Source organism: Tinamus guttatus, unplaced genomic scaffold (assembly GCF_059628265.1).
Source record: "Tinamus guttatus ecotype Peru unplaced genomic scaffold, ASM5962826v1 Tinamus_guttatus_pri_ptg000473l, whole genome shotgun sequence".
NCBI lineage: Eukaryota > Metazoa > Chordata > Aves > Tinamiformes > Tinamidae > Tinamus > Tinamus guttatus.
In genome coordinates, this window is record NW_028289007.1 from 1,138,050 (window position 1) to 1,163,963 (window position 25,914).

Genomic DNA, 25,914 nt, shown 5'->3' on the forward strand with positions numbered 1-25,914 from the left:
ACTTCTGTAAGGGAAAGGCCGTGTTCTCTAAATGGATGGAACCGGCTCTACACAAACTAAATAAAATTTTAGGCATTAAACTACCTTAGTAGACAACGTAAGACTATTTAATACACCAGCACTTGAGCTGCAGCACAGCAAAAATGGATGCAACTGCTGTCTGGGAGACACCGAGCAGCAAGCACAGCTCATGCCCCATGAAGAACTAAGTGCATGAATTGGATAAATACATAATAAACAAATAGATGAATAAAGTACACAAAAACAAAAAAGCTTCTGCCTTTGAGACATGGGATATCTCAAAGAGTGATGAGCAAGTCCCGTTTCAGCACACAACCGTGTCAAGTGAACACAGTGTTGGATCACAGTTCCAGCCTGGGATGGATGAAGGGAACATTGGTTGAGCCCCAGGACTTTTCCAAGAGATGGGCCCCAAGACAAGTGATTCCCACTCCTACTTCCCCTCCAGAAAAATCACTGAGAAACAAAGCTGGATTGTTGTCAGGACAATAAAAACACAGGACAGCTGCCTTTTCAAAGGCAAAAACCAGTATGCCCTAGATTTGCTATCTGGAGGGAGCAGGAAGGGAACAAGGCCTCCAGGAGCCAATGCTGCTTGCTGGACACCCACATGTGCCTTAGGTTGAGCAAGTCTTCAGGAGAAAGGCCAAGAGAACGTGTACATAGATACACTTCATTTCTCTGCATCTCTTAAATAACTTTTCCATACCCAGATTTTTGGAGTGTATCTAACCAAGAGAAGAGCCCGAGTCCCGCAAATACATTTGCTGAGCAGCTGACCCTGGAAGATCTCTGACATCAACTAAAAATACATTCAGACACATATGAACAATAATTTTGTGAAACTACAAAGTGCAAATCAGCAAATATGTTCTAAAACTCATCTGTACTGTAAACTGAAATCACAGCTGACAGAAAAAGGTGAAAGAAAAATGAATTGACTGACAAATTGCATTTTAAAATGCAGTAAGCCTCCTGAAATGTTCCAAGTACAACTACATTAATTCTATTCTAGTTGCATTCACAGACTGCAGCACACAAATAGCAAATCTCAAAAAAATATTAACTGTGAAGTACATTTTTAGTTGGAGAGTTAAATATATATAAACTATTTTAACAGCTTCCTCCTGTGGTTTAAATACATTGTCCCATCTTAGATGGGTACGTGATGGAAAAGTTACTTCCAATTATTAGTCAACAAAAACTACTAAATCTGATAACCAAAGAGTAAAGAAAAATATTGTGTACATCAAATATTCAGAAACAGACATACAAACACTACTTTTTAACATATATTACCTATATACTATGTGTTATCTATACACTATGTATTTATATATATTATATTCACACACACATCCATATAGACACAGATGCAACTTTACCATCTTTTTCTTAAACTAAGTTTGCACTGCATACGTTCACTGATAATTCAAAGAGCAGCCAAATCAACTCTGAATAAGCATATCCGAAACTCCAGGCAAACAAGTGACTAGTGCACAGCTCCATACTGATTTTTTCATTTACACATTTTAAATGCTTCCCTGCCATAGGATCATAAACATTTTTTGTGGGATGCAGACATAACAAGACACAGACCTGTCAGCTATGTAACTCCAGATACTGAAACCCAATGCTGTAAGTTCCGTATCCCCCAATATTCTGACTCCCCCCCACAGTAATTACACAGAGCTTAGCACTATACCACTATAGCAGCTGACAGGAGGACAGAGGGAATAAATTTTAAGTCAGAAGAATTGTAAAATACCCAGTTCCATACATACGAAAATTACTCTTTTCAGCTGCAGAAAGCAAAATACTGTCTACCTTCATGCATGAGATATTTGTGAAAATCATAGATAAATAACCACTTATGAACACATTCAAGAAAAGCATATATTTGCTGCTACCACTACCACTCTGTTTGGCTTTTAACTCCCTGTTTGCAGACTGCTTTCACCTGTGTCTCAGCCTGGCCTAGCTGATATGATTTATGACTCAATCAAACTTGTTGCAGAATTTTATTTCCTGTTGCCTATTATTGTGATCACTCTTCCCTTTTTCTTTAAAATCCATGAGGACAGTCTTGAATCTGTCACAGAGACAAGAGCGGCTTTCTTCTTTACCTGAAATAACATCAGAAAAACAAAAGCAGCAAAAAGCACCCTCCAAAACTGGTAAGGGCTGTTTAAACCAAGAAGCTTTTCTAAACAAAGTCGTGAAGGCCAGAAACACAACACGTACCCAAAAGGTCCAGCACTCTCATTAAAACTTGTGAATTCAGCATTAATGGGCCACTGCCGACAGAGAGAGTGGCAGATTTGAAATAAGGCCAAACAATAGAGCTGCAGATAAAAAATATTCTGTTTGACAGATATGAGAGCTCTCTGAGATTCCATGTGGACAAACGATACCTGAGCAAAATGGTCCGCAGGTCTTAGCTTAATTCTAGCCCATAAAAAAACTATTTTCATTTTAGCATATCTGAGTATACAAATTAAGTGCATGACACAAAAAGAAAAAAAAAGAAAAAAAGAGCATAGGGACAGAATCCTGAAAACCATATTATTGGAAAATTCTTAAATACTTCAGTAGTATATATTCCCATTACATATAGGAAGAAAAAGTTATTTATAGAAAAAAATAAGAAATCAAGTATTCCACTACATTGCATTAAAGTTTTATTCAGTACACTTGCTGCTATCCCTTTCTTCATACAAAGCTTGACTACAAGTAAAATTTTCCAGATTTCAGAGAGTTTGGCCAGAAGGAATTATTAGGATGATCTAATCTGGCCTCCAGTATATCATAGGTCATTACTTTTCAACAGAAAAAGAACAGCCTTGACAGTAATTATCACAAATTGGTTTAAAGCATATTCAAGGTCATCATAACTTAACTCAGCTAGTACATGCAATTAAAATCAATTTCTAGGTGGATTCTCCACATTTTAAGAATAGTTTTGAATCACAGAAAGACCTGATTAAAAAAATAATAATAATCTTTGCTTTAAGAGGCAGACATTCCAAGGGAAAAATGGCAAATTCTCCTCACTCTCTCTTTCCCACAGCTAATTTTTTTTTAAACTCCTTAGTGATGGATATTGTCTCAACTGCCTAAACTGATGACCAAAGGGAGAGAGAAGGGATGAGGAACATCTCCATGTGAGGAGTATCTCGGCACAGAAAACGCCGCAAACACTTGGTGCATGTGCATGTATTGCCACGCATCTACCAGGTGCAGATACGACGCGAGATCTATTCTAAAAACTTGATTTTCAGCATTTTAGTTACTGATACCATCGTCTAACATCTATGATAAGAACAAAGTTTATGACATGCTTTCAGAAACAGGAGGTTACTTGATTTGTTCACTGTCGCTGGCATTTTTCAACTTAAATATATATACACACATTATATATACGTATATATATATATGTATCTCCAAAGCTTAATAGGCTAGAAAGGAGAACTCATGGGCAGTCGCAGGTGCCTAGGACCTCTGCCCCAGGATATCCCAGGCTCTTGCTCATTCCCAGCCTTCCTTGTCCACCAGTGAGCAGACACTCCACGAAGCTTCATCCTAAACAAAATGTGGAGCTCCCCAGTGTGTATAATGGAGTTGGGAAGTGGCAAAAGCGAAGCCACTCAGGGATCCTATCAGATAGGGCCAAATAGCGCCTTTTTTTTTTTTTTTTTATCTTCTCCAAAAGGACTTCTAAAAAAGATGCCTTAAAAGGTGTTTGCAAGTCCTAAAAGAATGGTAAAGAATTTAACTGAAAATCATGCTCAGGTCAAAAGCATCTGGGAAAGGCCTTACCCGAAGAAAGGCCTTCTCTTAGTTTTATATGTTTTAAAATGGCAAATACTTTCATTATGTAGAAGCTATTTTCTTATTTGTAAAGAGAAAAGCTGGGTGCAGCAATCATATCTCTAAAGCAGATTAACAGCTATCCAAATAGAGATAAATTATTTTAAGTTATTTAGAGCAACATTATTTTGAAATTTTGTACTGAAAGAGGAAATTTCAGCCAAGAAAACAGGAAGCAAACACACATCCCAAAAATATAATTCAAATGCATAACCTCAACTACAGTATAAACAAAATACTATAAAGAAATCCTCAAACAGTAGAATAATTTTCATAGACTTTAGTCATCTGATAATACCAAAGTGACTGACAGGATTCCATCCAAATCACGGCTTGGGCACCATTCCCAAGAAACAACCAAGAGCATTTCACAAGAAAAGCTGTTTTTCCCCCCTCCTTTCTAGAGAAAGGAGCAAACACTAATGAAAGCCAAGAAAAGCAACTACATTAATTAGCCATGTTAGAGCTCTTCCGACATATTAACAAGATTTCAAAACACAGTGAAATAAGGAAACCACGACAACAGATGCTTCACAAAGAGGAATGGCAGGAAACAGGATGGGATAAGCCTCTTTCAAATTTATAACTTCCATATTACATTAAAGATGTATTAGAAACTTCCACAGTAGCTAGAATTCATAAAACGCAAGATTTAAGGGTTATAAAAATAAAGAGATACCTTAGATTAAAAAGGTGGCTTTCTTTTTTCTTTTTTTTTTTTCTTTTTTTTTACTCTCGGTAGATTGAAGAAAAAAGGCAAAAAAACCCAGCCTTCAAGCAGCTGAAAAAATCCTGTTTATTTTCTTCACCTCATGTCTCCTCCACCAGATAAATGAGAGCATTATCACTGTTTAATACAAGTTTTAATTGAGTACTGTCACTGGTGGGAAGAAAAGTGCAGAACCACTACTTTCCATATCAAACAAAGCAGGTAATTAGCAGCTATTCTGGCACAATCCCTTATCACCAAAATACACAACACTGTTAAGTTCTCTCAATGCCAACGCTTTGCTACAACAAAGGAGAGCTGATGTTTCAGGGTCACATTCACTCCTTTAATACACAGGCATAAATTTACTGCTCAGTCAGACACCTATAATTAAACACAAGAAGAATATAATTCTAATATTCAGACAGGCTTGCGTATGAGTGGGATATTTCCCCTGTAAAGATGATTGCCTTTCTTTTTTTTTGGGTTTCAAGTAGCTACAGTTCACTTAGTTTTGATTACATAGCAATTAGATATGCAAATACCAGAGATCTAAAAAAATGCTTTTTCAAATGTCAGATTGTAAGCAATCAAGCTTATTCTTTTCTCCTGTACACTCAAGCCATTCGTTAAATAGCTATTGTCTTTAAGTCGTTAAAACAGACTGCATTTATCCAGGTTTAGAGACAAATATGTGAGCACACATTACATAGAATATAGCTCATCAGGGAATGCAAATGATCTTACAATTAATTTCATAGATATTAATATGAAATTTTTATATATATATATATATATGTAATTATATATGTAGTAGTTAACTTTCTTGGAGTAAATACAATGTTCTTTGGGGGACTGTACTCCTTACCAAAGCTATCAACACCTGAGCTCCTTACAAGAAAAATCCTTTAGCTTGCATTTTTCATCACACATGTTAAATTACACAGCTAAAACATGTCAAATTACTGAAAATTGTTTACATTTCACTGTGTTTTCAACATGTTATTATATTTATAAAAAAACCTTACTATCGAACCATACTGTCATTTACCATTTCAGCTACCATTTCGGTAAGAACAGCTTTTTTTTTTTTTTTTTAATTTGTACGTCCACAAATATCCTCTATTAGAAGCATATTCTAAGAATTCCATGTATCTAGATCACAATGTTATTTTCTGCGACACGTTCACTTTAGAAGCAACCTGCAGTTGCAAAGGCTTACTGACCATACATTTAAAAAAATGTAGGAAAGAATATTTGGCAGTAATTCTAGAGAGTAGGAAAAAGCAGAACTACTATACTAAGGAGATGGACTAGTCTATTAAAAATACATTTAAACACACACATACACCCCCCTACAGCTCTGATTTGCCAGTGAGAGTTTAAAGGGCTGTTCTTGCAAAATTCAGATCAAGAAGAACAGGAAGTGATCTGGGGGAAGGAATCATCTTGTTTGTTTGCTTTTAATGAAGTCCAAACCACCTCAAAGCTAATAGAAAAAAAAAAAAAAACACACACACCACAAACCCTGAAGCAAGGTAGTGTTTTCCTTAGCTGACTCACCACAAGGAAGTGTACACTATGAAAGGAAGCTGAAACAGTCTTTTTCCTAAAGGCTTACCTTAAATCAGATTAAGCAAGTAAATAAAATGCTTTCCTTGTTAATGCGATGATTGCCAACCACTGCTCACAAGATTAATCCAGGAGCCCAGGCCCTTCTTCAAGATCAGAAGATTAAAATTAGCAAACATCTAGTTCAGGGGCCTTCTAAAAATTTAAACAATTAAGTTAATTCTGAAGCTCAATGAAGAAAAAATGGTGTGAAGTATCAAAGTGTTTTGGAAACTCAAATCCAAACAGAAACCACAAAGGCTTTTTACAATAACTAGCATTTTAAACTGTGAGCTAGTAAAGTGTATGACCAAAATTATTTGTCATTTTGTGGGTCTTTGTATCTTCTTTATTTTTTTTTCCTTTAGAAGCTCAACTTCATTTTATTTTCCTCCTCCTCTTACCATAAGGGAGCTTCACTTTCGAGCAGCCAGCAGGGCTGCTCCCTGTCCATGGATCCCTGCTGCCCACGCAATGTTTACAGTCCTTCCACTACTCCCTCCTTGCAGGCCACCATGAACCACTCTTGGAGCAGCAAATGCAACCTGAACATTTGAACTCCTGCCAGCTATAGGCCTGACAAAGAATTAGATTATGGACAGAGGAAGGCTGAATATTCCCTTCCCAGCAGATCCCCCTGCAAAGCCGGTTTTCTGTGCAAGGCAGTGGCCAAGTTCGATACCTACTATTGTGGAAAATTCAAAATACCCAGACTTTGACCTTTTAGGCACGCGGCAAGACTGGCAATACAGCATTATCTAGTCAAGCTTAGAATATTTACTATTCCAACTGATAACATTATTTTGCTTGGAAAAAGGAAAAAAAAAAAAAGCCGAAGGAAAGTGTGTTTAATAGGAACACAACTTATAAGTCAAATAAGATTCATCCTAACTTGTTATGTTTTATCCTACCTGCCTTGTATAATAGAAGAATCTCTCAGGAAACACGAACGCACTTCATCAGCAAATAACAGATCTGAAGCTACCAGTAACCAAATGAAAACAGACTACCCTAAGAGAACTGAAACACAATCAATAGGAAATGCATTTTGCTCTTCAAAACCTTTTTTTTTCAGATGTATGTAAAAGCCATGGAAAATTCAAAAGATATCTTTCCTAGGAAGGAGGTTTCTTAGAACAATGTTAATTTTAGTACTAAATTAACTCTTCCAAAAAAAGGTGTATGTCAAGCTGAATTAATTCCACCCCCCCAGTAAAAGACTGGATGCTGAGCAACTCCATTATTCAGGCTGCAACAATCTCTGTCCTTACATTACTTTCCTCTGCCCACCACATCTGACTGCTTTCCGGATCAGCTAGAGTATTTCAAGCAGTGTTAATAACAAGTATTACATTTATCCCCTCGTTTTGCTTGTAACACAGCTCATCTTGAGACTTATGTTGACTGCTGATTCAGCCAATGTAAATCCACGGATTTAAAGTTCTAGGTCTTTTTGACAAAGCCACCTCAGGGACTTCTTAGTCATACAAGGTTCATAGGGGGACAGTGAATACAAAATTTACTTTCAACACAGAATAGCCCACACTTTTCCCTAAAAAAAAAAAAAAAAAAAACCCTCTAAATCTTAGAGTTCTTCATTTGTCAACAATGAGCTCACCGCACTGTGCCACGACACAGAAGAAGATAGGGGCAAGGGCAGGGAGAACAACAACAGGAAAACATCTATGCCAGACTTATAATAAAAGTTTTCTGTGTTTAGTAATAGGTTGAATAATGAACATTCTATGCAATGATCTGTCTCATATACATTTGCTGTCCATATGTCTCATCAAGTTGTTCAGCTAACACACTCCCATGCGTTCAGATGCTCTTCTGCATGTTAAATATCTCTTAAGTATCTCTTTGTTAATAGCAAGAGAGACCTACTGTCACCGAGTAAGAAAGATGAGATGCAGCTCAAACTACCCCATTTTCCAGCTTGCAATTCTAGCTTAAATCCAGTGTTTAACATGAATTATTGCTAAAATTCAGCAGAGTTGCTTTCATGGCCTCTCATATTTGCAAAGGATACATGAAGCTCTATGGAAATTAACCTTATTTTTACTACAATGGTCAATAAAACACATTGTGAACAAGAAAGAGATCAGCAGAATCAAGACTACCACAGTGGTGAAAGAGTCAGAAAGGATCTCCCTAGAGAAAAGAAGAGGAACTGTGTGTCAAAGCAAAAAACAGTGAAGACAATTTATGAAACAAGGTAGAAATTTATGAAAGAGGACAAAAAAAGTTTGTGCTGACTTAGTGTATTAAAAAAAAAGGCAGAAGGTGTAAGAAGAGAGCGTGCTTAAAGATCCTACCAAGACTTCAGCAGAAAAAAAAATTGCTAATTCTTTCTATAAAAATCTTACTGCTCTAAAATTATTTTCTATTGCTTTCAAATGGGCTATGAGCATTGGTTCATTCCTCAGGAATGTTATTACTTCAGTCATAAAAGTATCCTGACGCTTCCCAAAAACGCTAAAGCAAACCCATGACACTTTTGTACCAATTAGACACCTCACACCTGCGCTGATTAAATCCATTCTCATAAAGGTTTCTGGTCTGTAGTATTCTCTAATGAAGTAACCAGAAACTTAATACTGCCATCATTTTGTTAAAGCCACAGTCTTCCAGCTATTCCAGACGCCAATTTTTCCATCCCGCCATGCACATGCAAGCTATTGAAAACCCGCTGAATGAAGGCAGCATTTTGCAGATTCCACTTCCAAGTCAAAAATAGCTTAATGTTTTCTCCACTTTAGGCTGTAAAAGATTGGAGGACAAAATTACATTCTCAGTTGTCTTGCAGGAATATAGAACTGTAATTTTAATCCTTTCATAGAGATACTTAATACGTACTTTATAATCAGTTGTCATGAGTTTTAAACACATGTAACAAAAACAGATACAGTGGACATATAAAATTAGTGGGAACAAGCTGTTGACGACTCTCAGAAAAGTCTAATAAAAGCATGCAACTGTCCATCGATAAAACTAAATCCTCCCCTATAGCTGAAAAGCATAAAGACTACCTATAAAAAATCTGCAAATATAGCTGGAAAAAAATGTAAAGGGCACTGTCCCACTGCATACCCATTGACATCTGCAGAGCTACTTGAGCTTTATTCATATCCTTAAGATGCTCTATTTTTTGATGTGTCTAGCAAAAGGGTAATGGTTATTAATGACTAATACCAGCAGTTTTAATCCAAGTTCAGGTAAGGCAAGGCTAACACAGAGCCAGCTGACCTGAGAAAAAGGGAAAACTGTTACTAAATAAAAGCAAGCTTGAATGGCAAGCTATTCAGAAATGTACTACAACTCACAATTGGTGTTATCATACTCTGATTTTCCAAGGTGAAAAGGAGCTCTAGTATCTTGTCACAATAAACCTTGTTGACCTCGTTCCTCTGTATAGTGATCAAGGAGCAGAAAGCCAAATAACTCTGTCTTCTAAATACTCAGGTTAGTAATCTAACTACTTAGTTTCATCAATAGCTGCAACTCATTTCATGCTTTCCTATCAGTGCCCGTAAAACCGCTAAATCTAACCCTAGGAAGCCATATGCAGGATCACAAGCAACTGTCTGTATTCTGTTCTGCCAGGCCACTGCCCAAAATAAAACCCATCCCAAGAGCCACAAAGCCCTTTTAGGAAGCACCCAGACGTGGCGCTTTCCTCCTTGAACCAAACAAGCTCAGCCTGAATTCTTGGACGTGAGCACATTCAGCCTTCGTGTAGTTCAAAGGAGCCTCAAGCAAATGCAAGAGGTTCTCCCAGATGGAAATTCAAGCACTGTTTCATGCTATTCAGCAAAACTACTCAAAATCCAGTCCTGAATACAGATCACTTCTGGTAAGCAAGCTCATAAAGTTGCACTGTTAGCACTTAAGCAAGTTCAAGGGAGAAGGAAAAAAAAATAAAACAAAAGACAGCCTTTTATGACCGAGCAAAAGCTACAGTCCAGACAAGGACATAGGAAGAGTTTAGTGGTGCTGATAAATGAGACAGGAGGTAAAGTTCCACAAAAGCTCTTCCTCAGCCTTTTCTAGTAAAGCACGAAGAAGCATTGAAACTACCACCAAGTCGATCATGGGGAACCTCACAATAATCAACCCTCTCCCGTTCTTACATCATTAGGCAACACTTCACTGTCTTTATGCAACAGAGAGCTAAGGTTTTAAAAAACCAACAAAAGTGGCCATATTTGATTAGAACAGTCTCCAACAGTCCATCAAATTGCCTCTCACTTGACAGTGTCCAGAAGACAGATAACCCGTGGCAAGAACACCTCACATTTACTGCTACTGTACAAGTAAGAAGGCACGTAAGTGCAACTTTAATTATAAATGCCTTTCAATATAAAATATTATAGGCTAAATTCTCATAGAACATGTAGGTTTAAATATGCCCCAATAAAGCATGATATTATTTAATACTAATGTAGCTGAGCCAATTTAGAAAAATTTAAGTATAAAAGCTTTTCTGTAATTTGTATTACCATTTTTAAACTTGCAATAATGTTTCTCTTGAAGCAAAAAACAGGTTACGAACCCCAATTGTTATAAAGTATACTAGAAAAGCAGCAAGCTTTTCATTTTTTGTGCAGTAGTTCAGCTAGAATCACAAAAAGGAAAATGCCAAGTAGTTCTACTCCACAGACTTGCCTATATGTTAGATATTTTAGAAGTTTATCATTTTATAAAATTTTCTCTCAAATCAAAAATCCTTGAGATTTAAAAAGCTTTCTGTGTGGAAATATACATGGACCATATCGGTGCTAACTTCTGTCTGCTGTCAGGATTATTTTTTTGTAAGAAAATCTATTGCAACTAAAGGACAACGCAGGTACAAGATGGTTCAATATTATTTAACAACAAGACTTTATCTAATCAAGTCTTAATTTAAAGAAGCTCATTAACGACACCCAGGAATAATCTAGGTTCCCTTTTTTTTTTTTTTTTTTTAAAAAAAAGGAAAAAACTTCTTACACATAGATAATTAATTTATATTACAAAAATATCCCCACCATTGACTAACCTGTAAGATTTAAACTAATTTTAAAATAAGTTAATTCACAAGCGTAGAGGTAATCCTCTTAAATACATTCTGTTAGTCTTCTGTTGTGATAAAATTTTCAGGATACAATAAGTGCTTTTCATTATTTAAATTATCTACTCCTTTCAATTAGACAGAAGTGAAAATATAGGTTTATTGCAGAGTTTTTTTTTTAATATCTCAGAATAATTCAGTAGGGGCAGCACCACTAGCCTTTTAACACCTCTATTCAAGTGGCAGGTACCAACACCTGCAAGCTGTAGTCTAATCAACTTGTTGTAATTACCATGCTCTGTACTTCCCAATAACAAGTCTTATGAATACCTTCTCAAAAAGGCAAATCGTGCACTATGATACAGATGTGGACAAGTCAATTACACTTCACAGATCTATAATTTAAACTCATAAAGAGAGATTTTTTAAATGCATACATCTTCAGACAACAGTGCAGAATTCCCTTGATATATATTTTTCCCACTACACTCCATGGTACTTTCCCCCCGCCAGTTTCAGGGTCATCTTGGTTCTCTTGCCTCTTGGAATTTTTTTTTTTTTTGCTCACAGGGAATTGCCCAAAAAATAGGAGAGCGAAGCTTCCTAGCTAGATTGTACTACACTAGCTTATATTATACTCCTCCATGTAGTCCACAGCTTCCGCTGCCTTGAACAAAAAAAAAAAAAAAAAAAAAAAAAAAAAAAAAAAAAGTGTTTCCTTATTGTCATTAGCTCCATTTATTTTCATGTCTAGGTCAAAGGCTTATGCTGCTTTTCCCATCACTAAAGACAGCACACATCTATTAAGTATGTCAAAAACTGCTCAAAGCAGCAACTTCAAATTCAGCATGTTGCAGAAGCAACCAAAGCAGAGGGGAAAAAAAAAAAAAGGCAGCACATACAAATATTATCTAAAATTTATCAGATTTGTTTAAAGATGCATTGCATCAGATACTTGTGAGTGATATTTATTGGTTTGCAGTAATTCTTATGGCCCTCAGGCACCTAAATTTTTCTACCCTTCAAAACAAAATCATTCTGCCCTTGAAAAAGAGAGCATTCCTCAGTCTTCTACGTGAAAAGGTTTTTGCAATAAATTATTTTGAAGAGGGAGTATCTGTCAAGCTTTACATAACATTCAAGGAAAATATTCCCTTCTTGTAAAATTCAGAGTCCCATAAATAAGCAAGCTAATTGTGTCTACACTTGATTACTATAATATAAATTGAACTTAATAATGAAAAGAAATTCTTCAGAAAGATATGCAAACAAAGATGATACAGCACCTTCTCCCACATCGTAGTCTAGGACTATGGACTACGAAGGGACCTATAAAGGATCCCTTCAAAGGGGCTTAAGAGAACATAGCCTTCCATTAGGAGTAACTCAGGCTATGTTTAAACCTTCAACAATTGCCTTTTGAATTTTATGAAATAAGTTTTCTACTATTTTGCCTTTAGCATTCAAGTACCTCATGTAATTAAATCAGTAACTTCCAAGAGGAATAACTTTTTTTTTTTCTGGTGATGACTCCCTCTACCGCAGCCAACGTTATTAATTAACAGCTACTGTGAAGAGATCTAAGACTATAAGGGGTCACCAGCCCTAGACTAAACCAGATATAATTCAATTTCTGTGGGTGAGAAGGGAGAGGCCACACTTGATAATTCTTTAAGTGAAAAAAAGAGAGAAAAAAAAAAAAAAGAACAAGATCATAAAAACAGGTTTACAACAACTTCTGCATTCAAAATAAGAGGCTGCAAATGCAATAAAGGCGGGAAAACTGGAATAGAAAAGTTTATTTTCTGCAGCAATCACTATTGAAAAAATACTAGCTGACAAGCAACCAAGATTATTTTCGTACATCTTATGTTTCACACTGAGCCTCCAGGCAGGCAAAGTACTGCACTCAAGTACATTCTAAGTATATCAAATACAAAGTACAATATTCTTAAAATTCTGTACTATAATTATATAACTAAGTATATTCTTCAATAAGGTTTAATTCTAAGACAGAAGATTTTTCTCTACCATATATGTACATACAAAATTTACCTGTTTTATATATTCTGATATGGTAGTTCTTCATCACATATTAAAATAGTTGCTGTGATATGTTGAATAGGCAAGTTAAACTACCTTAAAATTAATATGATTTTTATGATTATTAATATGATATTACAGTTAACTATAAAAAGATTATACTTTTTATTATACTGGTTTATTATACTGGCCTATTATACTGGTCAACAAGCAAATATGCAAAAAGCTTCAAGTTTCAAAATGTTTTGATAAATCTGGGTGGTTTTGAATGCAGATATGTACACCAAAGAATAAGCGTGATTAAATTTTGCTGCAAAAACCTATACAAGTTTTAGAAAGAAATCACACAACTACATTGCAACTATTTTATTGAAGTTATTAGTTTATTGTTCTCCCGTTAATAACTTAAGTGCTGCACTCTGGATACCAGATTTTTTTTTTTCCGATTAACAAATACTGTAAGTAAAGTTTATTTACCTGAACTTAGCAGGTCCAATATATTGCACAGATAATACCTCAGTCTTTGCTGCAGTCTGTTCCTACAATCAGTATGGTTACAAAAGTTGACACCAATGACAAGTGACCCTAGCCATCAGTTTGGCACTCTCTTACACAGAGAAATTGCAGCATCCGTGTGCAGCAAAACACAGCACAGACCATGAAATTCAACATGCTGGGCTGCCAGTTCACACTGCCCAAAATAGGGAGTTTCTGGTAAGCAGAGCTCAAGGTATTTTCACAAACAGTAACCTTTATGACGGATATTTATGAAGAATTCTGACAGTTGTTGTTTAATAAAAGTAAAAATAAACATCTGACCTCTGGAAGCTGCCCTGACATTGTCAGAAAGGGAGTTTCATAAAAGGACAGTAATTTTAGTCATATATTATATGTATACAGGCTTGCTTTTTGCTTTAATCCTATGCCAGTTACCAAGCACTTGAAATGGGCTTTTTTTTCCTCCCCTCCTTATTCCTTACCATACTGAAAAGTACAGAAAAGCCCATCTTTGCAAGCATCTTACAGATTTTTAAGCAATCAGCTCCCCATGGCCATGATTTCACAACACAGATATATGAAAGCAGCAGACAGCAGCAGCAGACTTGTGCACAGGGCAGATTTTACGGGTAAAGGACTTGAACCATGCAAGTCACTCCCAGAAGACAAAATGCGAGTAACGGATCAACTCTGTATTTCATTCTGAAATACAAAACAACTTTACAATCCCAATATACATGCCAGCATCATAGCTTTATTATTTGTCCACATATATTATTCTCAGAAGATAAATGCTGAGCACTTCTGTAATTAGAACTGCTGTTAATAGGACTTAACAACACACTCCACAAGTATGAGTTGTCATTTAATGACAGTTGCTTCACTTTATGAATTAAATCACAAGTATATTAAAACATTTTATTGGACAGAGTGTGTCAGATAGTATTTCAGAGACCCAAAAGTAATAAAATGTTACAAATATACAGCACTCCTATATAACATGTAAATGTTGTAAACAACCTGATCGAAGAACAGTACTATTTTTCTACTCTTTTTTTCCCCCTCCAGTGCTTGAGCAACTTAAGACCTTCCAGTAGCAAAACTTTATCCTTTACTATAGGGAGAACTTCTGTCTTTTGCAAAAGAGTATTAAGTTTCAGAAAGACAGAAGTGTATTTAATACATTCAATTACCAGTCAAAAACAACTTTCAAACATTCACATGTAAAACTTCAACACTCTAGTCTGTCAAAACCTTAAGAAATAAGCAGATGAGTCACCACCCTTATTTGGACTGCTATTTTAAGAAATACTCTCTCATATAACTTGAATCTAATTTCAAGTCCGGGTCGCTTATGTAACTTTTAGTGAGTGGAAAAAAGGCGACCAGAAAGTCATCTAATATATCTAGGTGGAAATACAAGACAGCAAAATGTTCATGCTTAAAAGAGTTGGCGCCCCATAATCTATCAAGAGAGATCATGTTAGAGTAATAGAGTCGGTTTCCTATGAGCATGCCAATGCTTGAAAGCAGTTGCATAAGACGGAAGATATAAACCCAATATTCTTGTTCATCCATCACAGGGTAGTCTTTTTTTTTTTTTTTTTTTTTATAAAACAGTATCCTTCGGTGTGAAAACTGTGATCTTCCACTCTACCTAGTGACAGGCACACTTATTAGATTGAAGTTCAAGCGACTTGACCATGCGAAGGCTTGGTTGTTAGACTTCTAATTCATTATTTCTGTTCACAGGCAAGGAGAGCAGTGTAAAGTTTTCTACATAGTAAATGGAGATGGTTTATTTCCCTGAATTTGTTTTCCCTTTCAGTCTTTTGTATTTTTTCTTGCATTTTGCTGCTACTACTACTACTACTACTAGCAAGGAAGGGAGAAACAGATGGATAATTAACAACACTAGGAGGTGTTATTTGGCATCATGAAACTGTCACATTAGCTACTGACAACTGGTGTGCTAACTGAAAACACAACTACGTTGCAATTATTTTACTGAAACAACTGTTTTACTTCCAGTAAAGCTTCTTTTATAACTTGCACTGGGCAACCGGTTTGCAGACATCAAACACTCATGAAGTATATGTATGGATTAACTTCTACCTACAGTCTCCCCCAAATTCCAATGCAACTCAAGCAAATAGGAAAAACCTTGAAAGTCTCCTCCTTATGTAGAACATTTCCTCTGGAGGCAATGAGATGAGATGTCAGGGCTTTCTAAAACAAAGCATAACCTAATCCTCCCCAAGAGCACACTCTGCTCTGACTGCTGAAGGGAGCTGTTTGTCTTGTCCTGAGGAGCTCAACTGTAAACATTAATTCATAAAGAAAAGGGGCATAGGCCTATGCCTATTCCCTACACAAGAAGTGTACTTACTTCTGAAACTTATAAATATCACCGCTTGATAATTTATTCTGTTTGTGAATGTGTCTCGAATAAGGCTTCCAACTGTTCTTATTTTTAGAAGAAAAACTGTCCAAAAAATCTACTCTAGTTGAGGTACAAGATGCACTGTAAAGTGCATTACAATCGGTGCTTCAGTGACGCTTGTAACTGCAGCAGTAACGGTAGCTCACACAAGGCACCAGAGCACACTCTGCACCACAAAGTCCATCGACTCAATATACCAGGCCAGTGAGTAATACGAATCACCTCAGAGCAGTGAAAAGGCTATGGAAAGACTAAAAATGTAGGGCATGAAAACAGTTTCTATCAAGTAATTTGTTTGGCACATGTTCCACAATAATTGTAGCATTATCTCATGAAATCATCATCAACTGTAAAGTGCTCTGTGCTCCAAAAACATCAGGCAATGTAACAGAGGTAACATTTCTGCCTTTTCTCCTGCCCTATATTGGAACAAGAGCTTTAAGACATCCTTACTCCTCCCTTAATAATCCACCCAACCTGAAATGTCTTAACGTAGACTGTGCTAAGACAAGACTCACCACTAACTGCTCTAGTCAGTGTATGGAGCAGGTATTATCTTTTATCTGAGCCATTCAGAACTACACTTTGCTGCAGACAACTTTCATTTTTTACTTCAAGTAAGAAGCAGCAGATGCATATTCTCAAGGTCCCAAGTCTACAAACTTTTCCTCAAAGACAAAACTCTGGTAATTTACTCCAGTATATTCTCTTTGGAGCAGCGCTTTATAAAAAAGAAGAGAAAAAGAGTCATTTCTACATTTCTTCTTCCCATACAGAAAACCTGCCCATGCTAACTAGACAAATGACTCCCCACAGGAAAGGGTGAACTCTGAAGAACAGTGGAACTTTTTTACAAAGTCTAAGAGGGAGACAAACATGGATGGAGTCCTAACACAAGCAGATGACCACCAACAACAGTGCAGGATGTTCTCATGTGAACCCAGGACAGGACAGGAGGCTGCAGGAACATAGGTGCCTCCCTAGAGATAGCACCCAAACAGAGCACCTTCAGGCTCAACTACTTGGGTGTGTCTTCAGTGAGACCCTATTAAATGAAAAGGTATCCAAAGACTGAAGGCTCTATAGCCAAAACACAGTTATCACATTTTGGAGAATGGCTCCTCCCACAGTTCATCTAAATTCACTGGGTCACACTGGGTTCTGCTCAGGCTGAGTGGAAGGGGAAGGAAGGGGAAAAGGAGGAAGGCTTGGATGGGACATATGGCTGCAAGCCAAGATCCCAGGAAACATGCAGCCCTTTCCAGAAGCCTGAAGCAACCTCCTCTCTTCTGGGTGCTTTTCAGAACAAGCTTTGTAAATGGCACATTTATGGGGGAATGGGCCCCTCCATGAGAAATTATCATGCAAATTCTCTTCTCTTTTTCCCCCACAATTGTAACTGCCTGCAAGTACAGCTATTGCTAACACAACTAAATGGATTATACCATTTGCCACACAGCAAAGCCAATTTGCAAAACTTTTAAGGATATATCAGAGCAAGGCTGTTAACATGTCTCTTAAATATACATATGTTTACTACTAATAGCAAGGTATTATTTTGAGACCATTAAGTTTGGAGCCTAACTTACAAACTTGCTAAAGAATAGATGCCTGAAATGTTTTAGCTCATAATACCTATGAACCTAAATGAACCAAAACTAATAATTTTAGTAATTTTACTTGGAATAAAAGTCACACAATCTGATGAACTACCCCAGACCTAGAATTTTAATTCCTAAAGGAAGAGAGGGTGTTGATAAGCAGACATTCATTTATGGGCAGAGCTGAAGAACTGTGCTAGATATAAAAACGCAAACCGTACTTTAAAAGCTATGGTTAAGTAGGAAAGAGCTGAATGAACTTTAAACTATTATCATTTTTAAGGGATTAATATTTCTCATTTCAGAATAGTAGTCTGATAATTCATACTTTCTATTTAAAAAATATTTGTTGTTTTTGATATTATGCCATATAATCAATAGTCAACTTCTATTTAATCCATCACCCAAAAAGTGTCAAGAATACTCTAATGAAAACTAAGGTAGGTCTGCAAACTATAAAAGGAAGGCAGCATCTCCACTAAATCTTCTGCTCCAGAACACCCTCTTTTCCACAATATAGTAGAATGTATACAAGAAAAAAAGAATACTATTAAAAGTCATAAGCAAAATCATGAAGCTGAGACTGTTCACATATTGGCAACCATACGCTTTGCTTCAACATACAGCATCAACACCCCACGCAACTCGATACAACTAAAGCATGTTGAAATTTTAATACTCTATGCTTTCAAAGTCTCATTCCACCCCCAATTATAGGAAAACTGTATTTCAAAATCCTCTACAAAAATATCATCTTTAGAAGTTCTTCTTGTCAATTTTATGGAGTTTAAAACTCCACAAAAACAAGACTCATTTACATGTTGAATGTTCATGCAACTAAGAGGCAGAAGGAATTCAGGATGTAAATTAGAATGATTTAAAAAATAAATTCTAAGTCTTCATAAAATAAGCACCATTTAAGACAACATCAGCCTGTTACTTCTACAGAATCTGGACCAAAAATCCCTCACAGTTCAGAAAAGATCTTCATGCAGAAGTTAGCAAGCTAAACAACTGAAATCTGTTGAGAAGTCTGCTTTTTTGTTTGTTTGTTTGCTTTAACTGAGTAGGTATTGGCTTTCTATTTTAATTGCTATGTGCTACATACTTACTAACAGAACATACTATGTGGCAGATCAGGTAAGGAAAAAAAAAGTGAGTTTCTAAAGAACAAACCAAAAGAAGAAATAATTATGGTAACACATCTCAAATGGAAGTGAAGATGCAGGTACAAGTTCAGCAAGCAGTAACCAGAGGAAAAAAAAAAAAGTTTAGAAAATAAAATCACACACACACACAAAAAAAAGAAGAGAAATAAAAGAAAAAAACACCACAAAACCCAAACAGCAATGACTTCCGGAAGATACCATCATGCCAACTTGATGTTCGGGTAGGCATATCCTGAAAACAAAAGTTTCCCTATTTATATGGGCAAGACGTATTACAGGAGAGAGCAAGGAACAGTCTTAATTACATTCCAGCTCTCCACAAGGTCCAAGTAAATGCAGAAATGTAGTGCTTGTTTGTTCACTCCATACAGAGAAAATTCATCGCCACAAATGCAACAGTCTGCATTACTTGCAAAAGCCATTATTTTGGTATTTCAGCAGAAGAAAGCTCTTAAGAACACATGTAAGTTTCACCTTCAGATGGAAAGCATTTTAAATAATCAGAAGTTATTCTATTACAAAATACTTTGTAATTGCTAGTTAGACTCGCAATCACACCATTATAGGGGATGAAAAATTACTTTAAGAAAAACTGTTTAAGAAAAGCGTTGCCCACCACACCTGTAAATACTAATACTGAAGAAGCATATAATGACAACATTACTTTGGGGGAAGGGGGGCGTTGCCTTTTCCTTTGCATTAGGAAAGGAAACCAGACATCTGAAACCTTTCAAGCACTTACCTTCTTTTTGTCCCTCATTGAGCCCTTCCCTCGGACCATTATCTTGCATCCTGTTTCTGCCTCAAGCTGTTTAGCTGTTAGTCCTCTGGGTCCAAGGATTCTTCCAACAAAGTTAAACTAGAAAAAAAAATATACTTCTATAAAACAAAAGTAAACAAAATTAACTTAAAATCCAACATGGTTTATTTTCATCTCTAAAACATTACGAAGTGTTTACCAATGTAAAATACTACTCTAACGCCTGAACTGCAAAACTGACTCATGTAACTATTTCAGACCTAACTCTGGTATTTAACCATTACTAAACTGTTTAACATATGAATATTATGTTTCATTAACATATGAAACTTTAAAACAATTGTTTTGTTTTTTTCTTTTTTTTCCTCCTTTCATTACTTTCAATCACACATTAAGAGGAGATGACATTTAGAATACAGAGCAGTATTCTGACAGCTACAGTGCAAATGCTGGGTTTGAAATGCACAAAAATCCAGAAATTTTAGGGTAAATATGAATTCTAGCATACATTTTGGAACAAAAGAAACTGCACAGTAGAAATATAAGTTTAGTTATTTCGGAATTATGATGAAGCTGTTGGCTTTCATTTCTATATCCAACTAAAACTAGTTTCAAATACTATAACTCAACATATTTGAAAATTCTATAAAACTACAAAAAAAAACAGAGATAATTTACAAGTGAGCAGAAACTAAGAACTCATGATAATTAAAGTTCCTTAACAAAAATTTTGATATTTCACTGTGGCTAAGCTGTTCTGAAGGAAGACATACTCCTAAACTAATCTTAAAAAAAAAAAAAAAAAAAAAAGGCACCGTGAAGTCCGAATCAAAATCAAAAGCCCAGGGAAGAAAAGCTAAAAATTAAAGCTACTTGCGAATGCATGCATAAATTGTGAATCACAGAAAATTAAGAATTAAGCAACATTCACTAAGACTTACAAAGCAGCTAGAAGCAATAAAAGTTCTCTCTTGAATCATTATCACATCCCTGTATTTATTCCACATTTTGTGCATAACACCAAAAATCAGAGCAGACTCATGCATACAGTGTCTAACTTGCCTTTCTCCCCACCTGCACTTCCCACTTAATCATTCTGTGCGCAACATCCCATTCCACTGAAAAGGCAAAAAGAGAATCCCGTGTGCCTTAAAAGCTCTCTTTTTACCAACATCAGCAGCCTACAACTGCACTTTCTGTCTCCCAAGAAAGACAGTAACCTCAAATATTTTATTAACTACCAGCTGTGACATCACTTCATTATTCGTGCTGGACTGGATCATTACTAAAAGAGCATTTTGTTCAAACTGTAAAGACATAAGAAAATTTGGACAGAGATGAAAATAAAACAACTCACAATTCCAAGAAAAGAGATGGAAAAATCTTTATTAATCTCAGGTTTGCAGTTATATTCATATTGTCAGGAGCACATTTAGAATTGTGGTTGAGGAGCTGCTGATCTAACCACAATACGTTGTTAAAAATTAAGCCATTTTTTTTTCAAGCTATTCCCAGAAGAATCTGATCTTATAAAGAGTCCTTATAAATCATTCTGAGATAATTCTTATCCCTCACAGTCTATTCTTTTCGAACTGTATATACTGATGCCTTCAATCTTTTTGCTTACTATGCTTTCCAAAACTCTTGTTACTGCTCTTGGACACTCCAACTTGCATTTCTTAAAGCAGGATGCCTAGAAAAGGCAGCACTCCAGCTGAGACCTCAGCAAGGTCTGGCGAGTTCTTCTGATAACTTACTCAGAACAACTATCTTATTATAGTAAGACCTCTCAGCTTTTTCCTCCCTTAAAAGAATTTCAGTTCTTATACTTCATTCAATGCTCGTTGAACCTATGAACTCTTCTCCCATACCTCTGCCTGATCACTTTTGCCAGTTTTATATTCATACGCAACCTTGATGTCCTCCACTCCCCCAGTTTTATGTCTATATGCAGCTATGATCTCCCCTCACCAACACAGTCCTCATTTGTCTAATGACTTTCAATTTTTGACTTCAGGCAGTAATCTACCAAGATCATTTTGAATCCTGATTGTCTTGAGCAAGTTCTCTGGCATCTACTAAGAGACTTAAGTCAAAGGAGACCTCTGCGGGATCCCACCTGAGGCCCAGTTCTAGGTGGTCTGTAGTCATCAGTGCCATTATTACAGTTTAAATCAGTTACTGCTATTTCAACAGTGATTCCTAAACTTTCTGTACCAATGAATCATTGTCAACATCCCATTTCCCAGGCTGCTAGCTCAGAGTTCTAGCTGAAAACTCCATGAGAAACATTTGCAGTTCTCCTCTGGAACGGCCATGCACAGCAGTGTCCTGCAGGCCACAATTCAGGAAACACTATGTGGATTGGGCAGTCCAGGGGGCCAGAGTCAAAAAAAAAAAAAAATGTACCAGAAACCAGCTGCAGCAATACCAATTGCTTCTCTTATCAGATGCCTTGTCAAACGTGCTTACTGAAACCCTCACACACCTGGTAAGCTCATAAGCCATTTTTACCCATTTCTCACCCTCTTTGTCCTGTGTTCTCACCAATTACCATCTTGTTCCTCACCATGACTTCCCCTACAAATAATACACCTATGCTTAGGAACACTGTTTGTTCTACCACGTTTAAGAAATCAGTCAGGAAGAATTATCATCATACTGGATTGCTCTCAGTATAGACCCATACACATTGGAATGGGAGAACATATTAGAAAAATAAAGCAGCCCTGTAATCATGTTAAGACTAACAACACTCTACACCAACAGCAAGAAAACCACCACAACCAAATGCTTGGTTTTGCCTGGTTGTGTTAGCCTATGCTTCCCCAAGGGAAGGGCTCCTGTACTTATTGGGTGTTTGTACGACTAACCCTTTCATTTGCAGCATTTCATAATCATTTTCCTGTTTATTAGAAGAGTTGGACTAAGTTTATTTTTGTGTTCTTATATTTTCCTACAGAAGTTCAAAATTAGAACTCAAGACAATCTCTAGAAGAAACAAATTTGATTCACAAAAAGCCAAGAACCAGCCAGTACCCAGCAGAGGTCAGTTACTCTTAACCTCCATTTGCTAAACTTCCAGCCAACTATACCACGTTGTTACTGCATTTTTGCCTGTGTCTCTGCATCTTCGTGCATCCCATTCCCCACTGACACTCCTAAAAGCTGAAATTTCTATCTTGCCCAACGCATCCTTCATGTCAGAAATCCCCTGATAAAAACAGCTTGCATTTCCACTGCTGACAGCTGTTAGCTGCCAAGCAGACCAGGCAATATACAGTCTTTCTACACCACACCAGCCCCTACAGCCCAAATACAGAGAAGAAAGAAAAAAAGAACTATGCTAAAGACTCAAAGTTACTGACTTTTTATAGTAGCTTGCAGAGAGGTCTAATTGTTTTGTTTAGATATGTGTATGGGAAACACTGCACTGAAGAAATTGCATTCAATTTAAAATCATGAGGGACTAGAGAAAAGTCAGTAGTGATGTTTCACACTCTTATTGTTCCTATTGTATTTTGTGCTTTCTCTTGAAACCCAAAATGAAATATAGGAAAGCGTAATTTATCCAACAAGTTTCTTTTTTCTTCACCTTTATTGATAAACTTTAAAAAAAATCTAATTTGATTCAAATATACAACCCTAGCAAAACAGAGAGCATGAACACAGGTTAGAAGTTATCTTATTCTATTAAAAACTAATTCATTCTATCCTCCTACTAGCAAATATTCCAGGGATACATCAAATTTGAAGAGCTAGTTACTAATCATTGGAAAGAAACCCAAATAAACTATTCCTAGAAAGCTATTTCAACTTCAAACAAATTGAGAAGAGCCTCAGAAAGCTTGCACCTTCCTCAGACATAATGCATATTTGAGGATGCAGTTTTATTCGCAGAGTAAACATTACAAAAAATAAAATATTAGGAAGATGTCAGTAGTTCTTCATGGCAGCAAAAATAAAAGATGCTCTCTCTGGGCTTTAACTCAAAATACTTTAAGAAATAATAATATATAAATACATCAAAATTATTTTAAAAAAAGTCTTTAAAATTAATACAGAACTTTTTTTTTTTAAAGGAAACCTTGCAGAATTCCCACATCTTATTTTATATACACACATCCCTTTCCTTTTATAACAATCCACAAAGGATACATCAGAGGAAAATATACTGTTGCAGTGTATTTGGATTTCTAACCATATGCCATATTAGACATTAGGTGTTTTCTTATTTTCCTGTAGAAATCAGTTTCACTATAGTTATTCCATCCTGAATTCTCTTTACTGTTTCAAGATTGCAACTTTTATATTCCTAAGTTACTGATTTATTGAAAGCAGAAGAGGTAACAAGAACTTCAGATTTTCTGTATCAGTAAAAAGTAGCTTACCCCTCTCCTTAATCACATTTTTTGTTCAGTTACGATCTTTTTCTTCTCCCGTCCAGTCAACTGCTAGACATAATTCTGCCAGCTTTAAAGACATTTTCCTCAGGAGAAAAAGCTACCTCAGTGTATATAAATACCTCAAGGGAGGGAGTGCAGAGGACGGGGATGGTCTCTTTTCAGTGGTGGCCACTGATAGGACTAGAGGAAATGGCCGGAAACTGAAACATCAAAAATTCCATAGGAACTTAAGGAAAAATTTCTTAACAGTGAGGGTGACAGAGCACTGGAACAGGCTGCCCAGAGAGGTTGTGGAGTCTCCTTCTCTGGAGATCTTCAAAACCCGCTTGGACGCAGTCCTGTGCCACGTGCTCTAGGTGTCCCTGCTGGAGCAGGGGGGTTGGACTAGATGATCTCTAGAGGTCCCTTCCAACCCTAAGCATTCTATGATTCTATGATTCTACATGCACCCTTCCCATACCCAAGTCATTCTTCAGATTATGCACAAAACTAGGAATTAACTACAACTTGCCCAAAAGGGGCAAGCATACTTTGAAAATAAAAATTTAAAAAGACTGCTACATTTCCTGCTCATCTCATTCTCTGAAACCTTCTTTCTCTTCCTCCCTCAAAATAAACAAAGCAGAAGACCAAGACCTTACATTTTACAGTGATGAAAATATGGCAAATTTGAAAAGCAAGAAACTGGGCGATGTTGTAATTGAGAACATCTGGCAATTTCACCATGAGTAAGCAGCAATGCTGGTAGTAAGGAGGAAGTCTTTCATGTCTTGATGATAGAGCCCCAATTTAAGAACATTTGGGAGACCACTTAATCTCCCAAATGTTCCCAATTACTGTAACCAAGTGTTTTAGGTTAAAATGCTAAACACAGCAATGAAATAATTAAAAAACAGAAGGTGAACAGCAGCAAGATTGGAAAAGAAGGTGTGATGAGCATGTATGATACTCAAGGTATTATCTGCTAAATGTGAGCACATTTTCATGAACAACCTGAGTGTTATTCCCAAGTATTGATAAAATTGAAGTATTCTGGACTATTTATTTTCACATATGAAGAAAAGCACATATTTGTGTATTTAACTGAAACAGCTTTATGTGTAAAACATCTAAATCTCAAACACTGCAGTAGAAGATATAGGCAACATTATGCTGATGAAATACTATAAATGGAAGAAAGAGGTCTTTGTACTAGTCAGAAGATGATATTCTGAGCCCACCACAACTAGCAGGTTTGGGAGTCTTTCTTCTCTTGTTTTCAAGGGCACATTTATTTATGGTACTCCTAGCATACCTCTTTCTCAATAAATATTTCTGCACTTATTACTCTTCACGTTAGTTTTAGATAATCACAAAAAATATCAATACTTGCTTTCACAAAAAGAATACAATAATGTCATATGACTTAAGAATAAAACCAGCTGAGGTACTGAAAAACAAACTACCTCATATTAAATTCTGAGAAGTTAATATCAGCCTTTTTGTTACGTATTTTAGTGTTTAATAAAGCAAAAGCCTCCAGCATAACACTACAGATAACTTCAAGATTGCTTTTAGCATCAGAAATTGAATCCTCAGCAGTTTAGAGAAGTAAAAATAATTTTAAAAATGGACAATTTAGTCCACCTTACACTGAAAATGCTTTTTAGTAACATTTTTTTCTTACATTAGTTAACATAAGCAAATCTGTGCAATGACTACAATTTTATCACAACACTATTTACAGTAGC

The 25,914-nt window shown here is 36.3% G+C and overlaps 1 protein-coding gene across 8 annotated transcripts in view; it reads right to left on the reverse strand.

The window, feature by feature from the left end:
- QKI (QKI, KH domain containing RNA binding) overlaps positions 1-25,914 on the reverse strand; it is a 137,128-nt gene that overhangs the window by 60,421 nt on the left and 50,793 nt on the right. For all 8 annotated transcript variants that reach the window (XM_010214012.2, XM_010214228.2, XM_010214086.2 and 5 more), the window contains exon 3: positions 19,761-19,877. In XM_010214012.2, the coding sequence (XP_010212314.1) occupies positions 19,761-19,877 (117 nt within the window). The remainder of the gene's footprint in view (positions 1-19,760; positions 19,878-25,914) is intronic.